Source organism: Zeugodacus cucurbitae, chromosome 2 (assembly GCF_028554725.1).
Source record: "Zeugodacus cucurbitae isolate PBARC_wt_2022May chromosome 2, idZeuCucr1.2, whole genome shotgun sequence".
In the NCBI taxonomy this organism is placed as follows: domain Eukaryota; kingdom Metazoa; phylum Arthropoda; class Insecta; order Diptera; family Tephritidae; genus Zeugodacus; species Zeugodacus cucurbitae.
The window spans coordinates 31,051,331-31,067,238 of record NC_071667.1 but is presented as its reverse complement, the minus strand read 5'-3'; the positions used below and the strand labels follow the sequence as shown (position 1 = coordinate 31,067,238).

The following is a 15,908-nucleotide window of genomic DNA, read 5'->3' as shown; positions in this document are numbered from 1 at the left end:
AAAGCCCACCGTCAACGAACTGATTGGACCTTATCAGTGTGGCTTTAGACCTGGAAAATCTACAATGGACCAGATATTCACCATGCGCCAAATCTTGGAAAAGACCCGAGAGAGAAGAATCGATACCCACCATCTTTTTATCGATTTTAAAGCTGCCTTCGACAGCACGAAAAGGAGCTGCCTTTATGCCGCGATGTCTGAATTTGGTATCCCCGCAAAACTAATACGGCTGTGTAAGTTGACGTTGAGCAACACCAAAAGCTCCGTCAGGATCGGGAAGGACCTCTCCGAGCCGTTCGATACCAAACGAGGTTTCAGACAAGGTGACTCGCTATCGTGCGACTTCTTTAACTTGATGCTGGAGAAAATTATAAGAGCTGCAGAGCTAAATAGAGAAGGTACAATCTTCTACAAGAGTGTACAGCTCCTGGCGTACGCCGATGATATTGATATCATCGGAAACAACACCCGCGCCGTTAGTTCTGCTTTTTCCCGCCTGGATAAGGAAGCGAAGCGAATGGGTCTGGTGGTGAACGAGGACAAGACGAAATATCTCCTGTCATCAAACAAACAGTCAGCGCATTCGCGTCTTGGCTCCCACGTCACTGTTGACAGTCATAACTTTGAAGTTGTAGATAATTTCGTATACCTAGGAACCAACATTAACACCGATAATAATGTCAGCCTTGAAATCCAACGCAGAATCACTCTTGCCAACAGGTGCTACTATGGACTGAGTAGGCAATTGAAAAGTAAAGTCCTCTCTCGACGAACAAAAACTAAACTCTACAAGTCCCTCATCATTCCCGTCCTACTTTATGGTGCAGAAGCGTGGACGGTGTCAACATCCGATGAGACGGCACTAGGAGTTTTCGAGAGAAAGGTTTTGCGGAAGATTTACGGTCCCTTAAACATTGGCAACGGCGAATACCGCAGAAGATGGAATGATGAGCTGTATGTGTTGTTCGACGACATAGACATAGTCCAGCGAATAAAAAGACAGCGGCTACGCTGGCTGGGTCATGTTGTTCGAATGGATGAAAGTGCCCCAGCTCTGAAAGTTTTCGATGCAGTACCCGCTGGTGGAAGCCGAGGAAGAGGGAGACCTCCACTCCGGTGGAAGGACCAGGTGGAGAAGGACCTGTCTTCACTTGGTATTACCAATTGGCGCCAAACCGCCAAAAGGAGAGATGCGTGGCGCACTGTTGTGGACTCGGCTATAACCGCGTAAGCGGTTTCTACGCCAGTTAAGAAGAAGAATAGCAAGAGAATTCACCAAATCCTGTTTGCAAGATGAAGCAACTCAATGCCCCATCTAAATTAAGAGATCACTCTGATCTCATCTAAATTTTTCCCGGTATGGTCTGACTTCCATCTATCTCTCCATCTAGTAAAATATTCGGCGAATATTAATCGAAGAACTTCTGTTATTATATATAGAGGACATATATAGTGCTTATAACTCATGTTAATATCATTCATTAATTTCAGTACTAAAGTATATACTTTATTACTTACCTTTTGAAAATAACGAATAGGTTTCCTCATTAACAATAACAACCATTTACAAATATTTACAATGACAATTTGGAGACTTGCCATGTTAAAGTATGAAAATGCACAGTAAACAGTGCTGTTGTAAAATGTTAAATCTTCGAAAAATTTAAAACCTCTTTTCATTTAACTTTTTTATTTTTGTATAAGAGGAGTTCATTACTCTGTACAACAATCGACTGGGTATAGGACCAAACACATTTTTTTCGGGAGATTGTAAAAAAATAAGTAAAAAAATTGTATTCTCGGATTTTCGAAGTAAGCCTCCAAAATCGAAATATTTGGTTACGAAGTTCGAAATAAGGACTTTTTAAAAAAATAATTATAAATTACAGGATTTAGCTACCAAAATATGGATGCAATGTAAATTTTCTTCATAATTCAATGGTATTTTAAACCTTTTCGTCAAGCTTATATGGACCAAACTACTTTTTTCCAGTAGATTAAGTCATAAGTAAAAAAAATTTGAATTCGAAGTTCGAAAAAAGGATTTTAAAAAATGTACATATATACTTTGAGATAAATAAGTTAAATGTTGCCTTCGGTCAAAAGTAACTAGGAACGAGGGTGTAAATTATACTACTTTTTGAATATTTTTAATTTTTATCTAAAGATGTCTAACTTTCATACTAATTACATCCCAAGTCAATAAATTTGATTGCTTCCTTGTGTTATGGCCTCAGTATTTTGTGTAACCGAAAATTTACAAATACTTTTGCAAACTTCAATTGTATTAAGATTACACAGAATTTGACCCACATATTCGGCATAAAGTCCACTAGTATAACGAAAACAATATTATCTGAATTTCTTTACAATCCATGAAAGATTTATCGATATTTTGGTCGGTATCTTCTTCTTCTTCTTGACTGGCACACTGCTTACGCGGTTATAGCCGAGTCCACAACAGCGCGCCACGCATCTCTCATTTTGGCAATTAGGCGCCAATTGGTGAAGACAGGTCCTTCTCAACCTGGTCCTTCCATCGGAGTGGACGTCTCCCTCTTCCTCGGCTTCCACCAGCGGGTACTGCATCGAAAACTCTCAGAGCTGGGGCATTTTCGTCCATTCGAACAACATGACCTAGCCAGCGTAGCCGCTGTCTTTTTATTCGCTGGACTATGTCGTCGAACAACACATACAGCTCATCATTCCATCTTCTGCGGTATTCGCCGTTGCCAATGTTTAAGGGACCATAAATCTTCCGCAAAACCTTTCTTTCGAAAACTCCTAGTGCCGTCACATCGGATATTGACACCGTCCACGCTTCTGCACCATAAAGTAGGACGGGAATGATGAGGGACTTGTAGAGTTTAGTTTTTGTTCGTCGAGAGAGAACTTTACTATTCAATTGCCTACTCAGTCCATAGTAGTACCTGTTGGCAAGAGTGATTCTGCGTTGGATTTCAAGGCTGACATTACTATCGGTGTTGATGCTGGTGTCGGTACCTAGGGCCTTGAACAGTTATAGTTCGATTTCTGCGATATCACACTATAAATGCTATAATTTTGTGCAAAGTTCAGTTCCGCTATCTTCACTAGTGCTTTATTTGTAGATTATAAAGTAAAACATTCGGAAAGAAAATTGCGCTATGTATATCAGAAGTGGGCGTGGTTGTGAACCGATTTACCCCATCTATAATACCAACTTTCTTATGGTGCTAAGAAACACGTGTACAAAGTTTCATTAAAATATCTCAATTTTTACTCAAGTTATCGCTTGCACGGACGGACAGACAGAGATACGGATTTCAACTCTACTTGTCATCCTAATCAGTTTTGTATATAAACCCTATATTTAACTCCTTTAGTTTAAGAATTAGGAAATAAGCGTATATGAATCTACGATTTAAGGTAAATATTGTTCCCGCCTGTTCCAAGAATTCGTTAACAATGTCTCCGCAGTTGTGATATGATATGATAAAAGATGAGCGGTGAAGTAATATTTTGTCATCACGTACAACTCACATCTGTTGATTAAGGGTTAATACTAGTATTTTCTCAGGAGTTGAATAACCGCGTTTCCGCTCACAAACCGTTATTGTACTCGTGTTGGCATTACACTTATGCAGTACTTTTTATTTCGGTTGCAATGTCAGTAATCTGCACTCTGGACACTTACTCAAAAGTCAGAATACTATGCATTCGAATAAGTATAAAAGCATCTGTTAAATAATGCGCGCAGATAGATAGTTAACTGTAAGTCGAGCCGTTTCGGAATATTAAAAAAAAATGCAGTTGAAGGAAATTTTGCTAAGCTACCGAGGATGCAAAGTGTTATTTTATCTGTGTGTTATATTGTGTTCAATATTGATTTATGTGAAATATTTTAAATGGAACCGTTATCATATCATAACCACTCAATTACCAACAGCAAGAGGATTGCCATTTTTGGGAATCGCATATCAATTAATACCAATGAAAAGTGAGGAATTTTCTGAGCAATGAAATGAAAACATATTGCACGAATTACAATTGATTTCCTTATATAAAATAGAGTTTCTATACGTTTTGGAATCATACTTCATTAAATTTAAGAGTTGGACGTATTGTGCATGGATTGGGCCCCAACCATTTCTAGTCACCGTGGATCTGAAAATGATAAGAGAAATACTCGCTTCGAATAGTTTTATGGATAAATCGACAACAATGTATTCAGCCATCGATAATGCAATTCCAAAGGGACTCATTTCTAGTTCAGGTAATAAAGAATATATTATACTTATTATTAAAGTATATATGTTTGCCCAAGATATATAGGTATACACATATGTATGCATATAATGACAAGGAATGCATCAAATTAATTGTTTATATATCCTTAACGTTTCGTTCTGTAGGCGAAAAATGGAAGCATAATCGTAAGCTCATGAACTCGACATTTACTCACAAAACCATCACTCAATTTATACCAATATTCAAGGATGGCACTCATGTCTTGGTGGAGAGACTAAATGATTGCGTTGGACACGGCGAATGTGAAGTATTCGAAATAATAAAACGAACATTTTTAGATATGGCAATGCGTAAGTTTAATAAATACAAAAAGAAAATAGTGTTTTAAAAACTGAAAATATGCTCATAAGTCAACTAAACTGAGTTAAGAACTAACATATGAAATTATTTTTTAAGAGGACTGTCGTTTTGATGCAATACTAAAATTTAATTCAGTAGCAAACAAAAGGGGCTTTAGCAAACTTACTTTTCAAAATATTGTCCCATTAGTCAAGTTCTAAACAACTTCTCGGAACACGTTGTATATAAATATATATGCATATACCAAAGGGATACGGATACCTATCCATCGGTCCGTTCTTGAATAAACCTAAATTATATTGAAAAGTACTAAATGTGCATTAACACTTATATATATTAAAATCGGTTCATAACCACGCCTACTTAACAAAACAAACATTTATTTCTCCAACTGATTCTGGTAAATAACCATAACTGAAAATATTGGTAAATATCCATTTTGTTGAAATACAGAAGACGTATTTTCTTGATAATAATTTGCGCTGGTTTTGAATAGGAATATAATGTATCTCCCATTGTTCAAATTTCCGGTAGGCTTTAAGCTCTATATTTCGGTTAATATGTGATATATCTTAGAAAAATGAAGTGATTGTATAACTTTGGATATAATGTAGCTTATATACACTCTAACTTATCCCTTTCTTACTTGTTTTGTTTATTTTTTTATAACAAAGCAATATTCGATTTGCTAACTGCATTTACATATATTTTCCAGAAACCACGATGGGGGTCGGCCTTTACAAAGGAAACGATAATCATAGCGAAATGGTTTTCGGATTTAATTAGTAAGTAAATCGCAAATCAATTTTAAACTATAACTAATCTCATTGTGCTTTAAACTCTTAAATCTTATAATGCCAGAACTTTCATTAAAACAACATATTTATATGTTTTTCAAAGCATGTTGGAACAAGTCGCTAATGGAGCCATGTTTTCCACACTAAAACTCGGTTTCTTAATACATACGCCAAGATATTTTAGAACGAAACGATTTATAAGAGATTACATAGAAACGGTAATATTTTAATGAGTGAATCTTAATATCGATTAAATGTAATTCTCTATATGTATTTACACAGTTGATTGAGGATAAACGAAGAGCAAACGCGTCTATTGGCAGCAAAAGCGCAAAGACAACGTCGGATGAGTTCAATATACGAAAGGATACAGATATTTTTATAAACCGTGCACTCAAATTTCAAGATCAAGGCTTATTTCAACAAGACGATGTTATAAACGAAACCAAAACCATTATTGCCGGGGTAATTCTTTTAGCTATATTCATTTACTTACTCACTTATATATAGCTTAGATGTATGTATATTTATTTTTAGTCATTCGATACGGTTTCCACCCAAATTTACTCAATTCTTATAATGCTCGCTACGCATCCAAATGTACAAGAGAGACTTTTCGAGGAAACGGAGCAAATTTTTTCTCCCGAAAATACGTGCATTGAGTACGAACACCTCAAGCAATTCTCTTATATGGACATGATAATTAAGGAAACGCTTCGACTTATGCCATCAATACCTCTTATTGGCCGAAAAGCCGTCAAGGATGTTACAGTAAATGGCATAGATTTTCCGCAAGGCATGCAAGTAATGATACCAATTTTCACTCTACATCGGCGCCAAGACTTATGGGGTCCATCCGCCGACTCTTTTAATCCCGATAATTTTCTGCCAGAAAACAATAGCAAACGCCACCCTTGTGCATACATACCATTCTCAAAAGGTTCCCGCAACTGTATCGGTAAATATTATTTGCTTTGTTGCTTTATTTTAAATTTTTAGCTTTCGCTATATTTTACAGGTTGGCATTATGCTGAGATGGTTTTGCGTGTAATGCTTTTAGGTTTGATACGTAATTTCAAGTTTACTACTACATTTCGGTATGAGGATCTTATCTTTTCTGATCATATTAGCTTGAGGTATGTAGAAGAACCCAAACTGCATATATGCCGTAGAAACAAAATCCTAGAGAGAATTAACTGAAAATGCGAAGAGAACCGGATGCTTTTGATATTTTAAATGTTTTTACAAAATATTATTATATTTAAAGTATTTAATAATTTTTATAAATATTTTATAATATATAAAATAGTTGTACTAAAGTAATTATGCTCGAATACAGATGCGGGGACCCAGAATCATTTCTACGTCTTCTAAAAAGTTATCTCTAGTAGCAAGTTTTCTGACGAATATTCGGGTGTGTTTTTCCCCGAAAATACAATTCTGCGCTCCGTCGTTTGGAAGTGAGGCATAAGTTAAGATTTTCAAAGATAATTTTAATTTCTTTCATGTATTCGTAGAAGCGGTGTTTCTTTCAACTTAATTGTAATGTCTTCGACAAAGTGCAAGTTTCGATATTCGAATGTTGTAGAAAACCGGTATTTCAATATCAATCTAGCGATAGTTACTTTCATTGACAGCAGAGCATATCTCCAACCTGAAAAAAAACATTTTTATCAATAACAATATTTAAACCATATTTTTTATTCAGTCCACGGACTCTGTGTCAGACAATTATGAAGTAATACTCACCAATGCAGTTCCGAATGCCTTTGGTAAATGGTATGTATGCATAAGGACGTTTACCGTCTAAATTAGATGGTAAAAAGTTATCCGGATTGAAAGTATATGCTTCAGGACCCCAAATATCCTTCCGTCGATGCATATTGAAAATATCGATGGCTACTTGCAAGCCTTTGGGAATCACAACACCATTACTTAGACGAACTTCGTGTTCGGTTTGTCTTGCCACCAATGGCACGGGCGCCATCACCCTCATCGTTTCATTAATCACCATATCCAAGTAAATCATCTGTTGTGTATCGCTGTAGGTGACTTCATTACTATCTTTACTGGAGAAAATGGACCAGACTTCGTCAAATACTTTATCCTGATACTGTGGGAACATTGCTAGCAGTATCAATATGTACATGAGCGTGTTTGAAGTGGTTTCGAAAGCCTATCAAGTGTTTATAATAAACTTGTAATTGTGAAATGAAACATAAATTAAAATATTCACCCCAAACACAATGACATTGCATTCGTCTTCAACGTTCTGCCAATCGAAATGACCCCTTTGTACCAAATTAAGAGCACGATGTATAAAAATATTTTGATCTAATGTCGTCTTACTCTCCGTGCATACAGGCTCGTCTTTGGTCTTTTGAGTTATTAACTGTTGTTGTTGATTAGTTTCATAAAGGAAACATTCATTTTATAAATTATTGAATTTTAATTAAAGATCTTACGTTGCGTATATAATTTCGAATTTCCGATTTTGCCTCCTTATAGGATGCGCGGTTTTTCCAGAAACAATTGAATGCCTTGAAACTCAACCAAGGTGAAAAACACATCTGGGTCATGGAGTCTTGTACACTAAAATAGTTGACAATTATTAATTCATTCGCTTGGTAATGAAAATGAGCGCTTGTTACCATTTATAACAGCTCAACAATCCTTCATCGAATTTATTTATACCATCGGATGGAATTTTGTCGCCCATTGTCGTTTCTACAGTCAATCATAACGTTGTACGAACATAATTTCAATTAAATGTATTTTTGAACTTACGTGCCGCAATCTTTAATGTAAAATTCTGAAAGACTTTCGTTAAATCGACTTCTTCCGCTAAAAGCATATCAAACGTGTTAATTAGTTTATTCACTTCCTGATTGAATATGGGCATTAAATTGAGAAGAACTTTGTGTCCAAACGCAGGATTTAAAAGACGTCTGTGCAAATTCCACTTTGGATCTGAAAAGTATTGATGAACATGTTTCAATAGTATCTAATAACTAGTTCACTAAATGCAGTGTTTACTTGATAAACTAAACAGTCCTCTTCCGGCGCCATCATCCAACGCGCTATAGATGAAACTCTTATTAACGCAGTGAGGAGAAGTTAAAATATCCTGTGCTATTTGTGGATCACTAACAACCAAAAAGGGATATGGTCCGAGCCATGAAAAGAAAGTGTGTCCATACTTTTGCTCTACTTCATAGAAAGCTATTAAAATATCTAAAAAATATGGATTTTGTAAATAACATTTATCAGTTTTGACCAGTGACTTTCTGCAAAAATTTTAAATATAGTGCTGGCTAGAAAGATAAAAAAAAAACAAATTTCTCATGAAAAATCGTTGAAATATATTACTAAACTGATCTTCTAGTATAGAAAATCTATATATTTCTCACTTTTGCTTTTGTAGTCAGTAAACGAAGGTAACACCTGTTCAATTATACCCTTAATAGTGCATAAAGTATAGACCTTCTAATTGGCCAAAACAAGCTTGACTTTTATTTTCATACAGCATCATTCATCAAAAAAGAAAAGATGCCGGTACAAAATAATATTGTATGTTTTTAAGAAAGTTAACTTGCTGCGATGCGGACATTCTAATATCTTCCCACTCCTTATATGGGTCGGATCCTCTCTCGTGTCTCGTAGGAAGATACATTTTAGCAATGATTTTGTTTGATTCTTTTTAACTTCTCAGTAACTCGCTTTCAAATTGAATTGCATTTTTGTATTTGTCATCCCATGTAATTATACCCTGAATAGGGTATATTAAGTTTGTCACGAAGTTTGTAACACCCAGAAGGAAGCGTCGGAGGCCCTATAAAGTATATATATAAATGATCAGTACGTTGAACTGAGTCGATTTACCCATGTCCTTCAGTCTGTCTGTATATATATGAACTAGATTTTGCTGATGTTATTTTCTCTTCAAGAAGCTGCTCATTTGTCGGAACTGCCGATATCAGACCACTATATCATATAGCTTCCATACAAACTGAACGATCGGAATCAAGGGCTTGTATGGAAAACTTCCGCATTTCACTACTTATTTTCACGAAATTTGACATGAATTACTGCTTAAGGTAATAATATAATCTCCGAAGAAATTGTTCAGATCGGTTAACTATATAACCTTATGTTTCTAGCAAACAACCCGGCTAAAAAGAATTAGTAAAATGTTTTCTTTTTTTTTACTTACTTTTTCTTACGTCTTTAGATTTGATTAAACACATAGTTACTAAAAGAAATGCACCTGTGAAGGGTATATTAGCTTCGGTACAGCGGAAGTTAACGATTTTATACTCTCGCAACAAAAGTTGCTAAAGAGAGTATTATAGTTTTGTTCACATAACGGTTGTTTGTAAGTCATAAAACTAAACGAGTTAGATATAGGGTTATATTTATCAAAATGATCAGGGTAATCAGGGTGACGAGACGAGTCTAAAAGTGAGTTAACTCAGTAACGGAAAACGCCAGACACACTAAATTTCACATAAAAAATGGCAGTTAGAAGCTGCACTCAGATTTTTTTACAAAATGGAAAATGGGCGTGGCATCGCCCACTTATGGGTCAAAAACCATATCTCAGGAACTACTCGACCGATTTCAATGAAACTTGGTTTGTAATAGTTTTCTTACATCCCAATGATATGTTGTGAAAATAGGCCAAATCGCTTCACAACCACGCCTACTTTCTATATACCAGAACTTTGAAGACGATCTGAATCGTTAACTTTACAATATATAAAGTAAGCACTAGTGAAGATATCGATGCAGAACTTTGCACAAATACTACCTTTATAGTGTGGAAGCCCCATTCTAAAAATAACCGAAATCGGACCATAGGTTTTCAAGGCCCCATGTATCGAACATGAGGACCTTGGTGCTTCTAACCTAATATTAGGGTTTCCAACTTTCAATGGACTTTATATATATGATGAATATGTGGGTCAAATTGTGTGTTATATAATATAAATAAAGTTAAATAAATAAATTGCGAGAGTATAAAATGTTCGGTTACACCCGAACTTAGCCTTTCCTTACTTGTTTCTTGTTTTTTTTTTATCATAAACTGATTTCTTAACATTTCTAGAATACGGTATTAAAGTTATTTTTAAAGTTAAGTTAAAAAGTCGTTTTAAAGATACATCAGTTAGAAGAAGAAACTGTTCGAAGCACTCTCTTGGCAGTTGGAAACTTTTAACGCGTTTTTCTCAAAACTTTTTTTTAAAACTTTCCTACATAAATCTTATCTCAAAAAGGGCTTGACCGAATGACTTGAAATTTGTTGGGTGCACTCAGCATATGTAAATGCTCTATTATCAATAAAAAAATTTTATATTTATTTTTATAGCAAAAACCGAAAAAAGCAAAATTCGCAATTTTTTTTTCAAATGTCTACCAAAAATTTTTTGTATATTCATTTGGTTGTAGTGTATTCCATGAATTTAAGCTTACAGATTACAAAGCCGCTAATATGTTTTGTTTCCGATAAGTCAATCAGCCGAAATCGTGGTGGAAGAGCGAGCTCATTTTTTCGAGGCGGGAGTGTTTGTATTTAGCTTAAAATGTATATTTATACTATCGAAATACAGTGGAAATCCTCTAACTCGAATCACCATAATCCACAAAAAAACTTCGAGTTAGAGAGACTTCGAGTTATAGAATTTTTCATTAAAAAATATATTTTTTTAAGCTTTAAATATAGATTTATACACAGTTTTATTTATTTACTACGCTAAAAGTTTTATGTACATACTGCGTCGATAGTAAAATTTTAGATTTTGTATTACGCCCTGGTCAAAAAGTTCGATTTATGGAAGGAATAAGGAAATTTGTATGAAATTTGATTTCTAAACGGTATTGCCAATTCAATAGTTTGAGTTATGGAGATCTTCGAGTTATAAAAGTTCGAGTTATGGAAGTGTCACACTATATGTTAATAAATGATTATAAACTTAAAGTTCTATATATTTACTGGTCGTAGAAAAAAAAATCTAAAAAATCCTTAAAAAAGATGTCGTCCCCTTAAAGTTAAAAAAATGCTTCATGAATTTAAATAAAAAAACACATTGTAAATTTCACAATAATTTTTCGCAATAATGATTCACCGAATTTATAGATTTAAATCACACTACATTAAAATGGTGTGCTTATCGAATTCAAATGCCATCAAAACGCAAAGAAAAATATTTCAATTTCTGCATACGTACTTAAGTAACAATTTGACAATATTTTAAATACCAGTGCAATACTAATGTAGTACTTATTTTAACGGCGTAAAATTGATCAAAATCAGCAAATTCACAAAATTGTAGCTTTTTGGCATAAACTATATTTTAATTTCATAATTCAATTTTTTTATGTTTCACAATTTCTTTCTTTTTTTGTTTTTTGAATGTTGTGTTTGTGGTATCATAATCTCCAAAACTTTTTATAAAGATGTCAACTGAAAAGTTACCTTCTCTCCTTATTAGCCGAAGGGCCATGCCCAGTATGGGTAAACCCAGCGGTCCAGGCATTTTCAATATTAATTTATAAAATTCTCTGCGTCTCCACAAAACATAGATAAAAAATAACAACACAGTTCCCGTAAAAAAATACAATATCATGGCTTGGCAATAAATTATAATTTTGTCTAACTTTCTTAGCTGAATTGAAACTCACGCAAGTCGCGATGTGTCGATTACGGAGCCGTCAACACTTTGTGTGCGAATATCGTGTGCGAAATTATTTTGATTGATTTATGTCTGATATTGTAAAATTCGGCGCTCTCGAAAGCATTTAGAGGAGGACGAGAACATGTTACAGTACTAATTCGATAATTCGGACACACTTTTTTTGTTTCCAACATGCTTTGATAATCATCAGGGATGCATTCTACATCCACTACACTGCCATTGTCTTTTGTTCCTAATTCTAAATATTGTTCGAATATTATATAATATTTGAAATTTGTACACATTGAAAATATGTTAACGGTATCTGCATTGTAATAATTTAAATGTGCGTTCAGCTAATAAATAGCATGAACATGAATTGTACAATGAAACGCTTAAATATTAATATATACAAACACGTACATATGTATGTATGTACATATTTGTCAATGCCCACCTATGCGGTGTACACACATATCTATGTACATGCATGTATGAAACGAGCGTTTCGTGCTAAATTTCAAACTAAGGTTCGAAGTAATTAAAACAATAGGTAGTTGGTTCGACGAATTCGAACTTCTGAGAATAATTGGCAATGCTACATCGCATACAAATACCAGTAATTAAGTAGTGATGGTGTTTCATCGAAAACATTCCATTATAAGAATTTGGAATTGTAAAAAAATCAGCGAATTAAATACGATATATTCGTTAGTCGTTTATTTATTTGTGTTTAATTAATTCCGAGCTTGTGAGTGACGATTTTATTTTGTATATGCATACATAGTTCCGTTATGAAAATTAAAATTTACACATGACATATTAATACGACCTTTTTATGTGAAAATTATTTCTTTGTGCCTTGTGAGTTTAGAGGATTTCTGGGTACTGATTACCTTATAATTTCCAAATTCGTTTTATTTACTTTTGTTTTATATTTATATTATAATATCGTAATTTATCAAAACATATTTACATACATACATACATTAACATTTTTTATAATTATAATGCTCTTATTGAAAAAACCTATAGGAACTAGTATATGAGGGCCTGAACCAATTTCACTCATTTGCACCACCAAGGTACACTACGGCGAAGACTTACGCTCACTTAATTTTGCTAAGATATCTCACATATTAACCGATATATGCGGAATAAAGCCCACCGTATTTTTGAAAACCCTATTATTATGTTATATGGGAGCTAGGGGTAGTTATAACCCTGTAAAATTTAGTATTTCTGACGTTTTCCGTTAGTGAGTTAACGCACCTTTAGTAAATTTCAATCTAACCTTTGTATGGGAGGTGGCCGTGGTTATTTGCCGATTATATCAATGTTTATGGTGTGCAAACAGGTACTCAAGGGAAACACGTGCAGAAAGTTTTGATTATGAAGCTTTATTGGTTTGCGAGATATTCTCAAAAAACTTGTTTATGGGCGGGGCCACGCCCACTTTTCAAATAAAAATTACATCCAGATATGTCTTTTCCAAGTGCGATCCTTTATAACTTTTATAGCTTTATTCATGGCTTAGTTATGACCTTTAAAAGTTTTCGGTTTTCGCCATTTTTAGGTCTGATTTCGCCCATTTTAGCAACCCTCCTGCGGTTCCAAGGAACATGTGTACCAAGTTTTGTCAAGATATCTTAATTTTTACTCAAGTTATCCATTGCATGGCCTTCCCCTTCCTTGGCTTCCTCCGGCGGGTACTGCATCGAACACTTTCAGAGCTGGTCTTTTTATACGTCTGCGGTATTCGCCGTTGCCAATGTTCTGAGGACGATAAATCTTGCGCAAAGTTTTCCTCTCGAAAACTCCTAGTGTCGTCTCATCTGATGTTGACATCGTCCAAGCTTCTGCACCATAAATCAGTACGGGAATGATAAGCGACTTGTAGAGTTTGATTTGGTTCGTCGAGAGAGGACTTTACTTTTCAATTGCCTACTCAGTCCAAAGTAGCACCTGTTGGCAAGAGTGATTCTGCGCTGGATTTCGAGGCTGACATTGTTCGTGTTGTTGATGCTGGTTCCCAGGTATACGAAATTATCTACGACTTCGGAGTTATGACTGTCAACAGTGACGTGGGAGCCAAGACGCGAATACGCCGACTGTTTGCTTGATGACAGTAGATATTTCGTCTTGTTCACCTCCAGACCCATTCGCTTCGCCTCCTTATCCGTGCGGGATACAAAGCAGAAGAAACGGCGCGTACGCCAGCAGCTGTACACTCTTATAGAAGATTGTATTTCTCTATTCTCTATTTAGCTCTGCAGCTCGTATAATTTTTTCCAGCATCAAGTTAAAGAAGTCACACGATAGTGAGTCACCTTGTCTGAAACTTCGTTTGGTATCGAACGGCTCGGAGAGGTCCTTCCCAATCATGACGGAGCTTTTGGTGTTGCTCAACGTCAACTTACACAGCCGTATTAGTTTTGCGGGGATACCAAATTCAAACATCACGGCTTAAAGGCAGCTCCTTTTCGTGCTGTCGAAAGCAGCTTTAAAATCGACAAAAAGGTGGTGTGTGTCAATCCTCTTTTCACGGGTCTTCTCCAAGATTTGGCGCATGGTGAATATCTGGTCAGTTGTGGATTTTCCAGGTCTAAAGTCACACTGATAAGGTCCAATCCGACTTTTTGCAATAAGCTTTTAAATGCTGTTGTAATCTTAATAGGATTCACTATGGGATTTTGTATGACCGTACCCATATATTCCCTATTATAGGAAAAATATAATAATAATAATAATAATAAACTTATTTCCGATTTCGAAAAATTTAAATTTTACTTTCATAACTTTATTTGTGGCTTAGTTATAGCTCTTTATAGTTTTTCGGTTATCACAATTTTGTGGGCGTGGCAATGATCCGAATTGATCCGAGTTGTTTCATTAAGATATCACAATATCCCTAATCACTTCGGTATATATAGTATATATATATATATCTATATGTATATTCTTTGTCACTGAAATTTGCGATAATTTATGCATACTTTTAGGCGCACATGAAAATATTTTAAATGATTAACCCATACCAAGCAAATGTCCAATAAACATACAGTTAAACTTCAACTCGAATCACCATAATTCGCAAAAAAACTTCTAGTTAGAGCGCCTTCCGAATTACAGAAGGTAATTTGTATGAAATGTGACTTTCATTACCAATTCAAGAGTTCGAGTTTGGGTGATTTTTTTGAGGTTAGGATTTTCATGCATTAGTATTTGACAGATCACGTGGGATTTCAGACATGGTGTCAAAGAGAAAGATGCTCAGTATGCTTTGACATTTCATCATGAATAGACTTACTAACGAGCAACGCTTGCAAATCATTGAATTTTATTACCAAAATCAGTGTTCGGTTCGAAATGTGTTTATCGACAAATTTTGTTCAGCGATGAGGCTCATTTCTGGTTGAATGGCTACGTAAATAAGCAAAATTGCCGCATTTGGGGTGAAGAGCAACCAGAAGCCGTTCAAGAACTGCCCATGCATCCCGAAAAATGCACTGTTTGGTGTGGTTTGTACGCTGGTGGAATCATTGGACCGTATTTTTTCAAAGATGCTGTTGGACGCAACGTTACGGTGAATGGCGATCGCTATCGTTCGATGCTAACAAACTTTTTGTTGCCAAAAATGGAAGAACTGAACTTGGTTGACATGTGGTTTCAACAAGATGGCGCTACATGCCACACAGCTCGCGATTCTATGGCCATTTTGAGGGAAAACTTCGGAGAACAATTCATGTCAAGAAATGGACCCGTAAGTTGGCCACCAAGATCATGCGATTTAACGCCTTTAGACTATTTTTTGTGGGGCTACGTCAAGTCTAAAGTCTACAGAAAT

General features: G+C 35.3%; 2 protein-coding genes across 4 annotated transcripts; one reads left to right on the top strand and one right to left on the bottom strand.

The window, feature by feature from the left end:
- The first annotated feature begins 2,816 nt into the window (after nt 1-2,816).
- Cyp313a4_3 (probable cytochrome P450 313a4) lies at nt 2,817-6,710 on the top strand. 3 transcript variants are annotated; one of them, XM_054226067.1, is made up of 8 exons: nt 3,332-3,979; nt 4,093-4,255; nt 4,395-4,580; nt 5,306-5,375; nt 5,491-5,605; nt 5,670-5,852; nt 5,925-6,345; nt 6,406-6,710. In XM_054226067.1, the coding sequence occupies exons 2-8, from the start codon at nt 4,153-4,155 to the stop codon at nt 6,585-6,587; spliced, it is 1,260 nt and encodes a 419-aa protein (XP_054082042.1). In that variant the 5' UTR covers nt 3,332-3,979; nt 4,093-4,152; the 3' UTR covers nt 6,588-6,710. The 3 variants fall into 3 exon arrangements, with proteins under 3 accessions (XP_054082043.1, XP_054082042.1, XP_011188122.1); XM_011189820.3 differs by having other exon boundaries at nt 3,333-3,979; nt 4,052-4,255; XM_054226068.1 differs by lacking the exon at nt 6,406-6,710 and having other exon boundaries at nt 2,817-3,979; nt 4,052-4,255; nt 5,903-6,252.
- Nucleotides 6,701-12,217, bottom strand: LOC105215733 (probable cytochrome P450 313a4). Its single transcript, XM_011189819.3, has 8 exons — nt 11,863-12,217; nt 8,424-8,621; nt 8,175-8,357; nt 8,039-8,114; nt 7,853-7,979; nt 7,624-7,779; nt 7,137-7,563; nt 6,701-7,041 (listed from the first exon to the last, which is right to left on the bottom strand). The coding sequence occupies exons 1-8, from the start codon at nt 12,011-12,013 to the stop codon at nt 6,881-6,883; spliced, it is 1,479 nt and encodes a 492-aa protein (XP_011188121.2). The 5' UTR covers nt 12,014-12,217; the 3' UTR covers nt 6,701-6,880.
- Nucleotides 12,218-15,908: the final 3,691 nt, after the last annotated feature.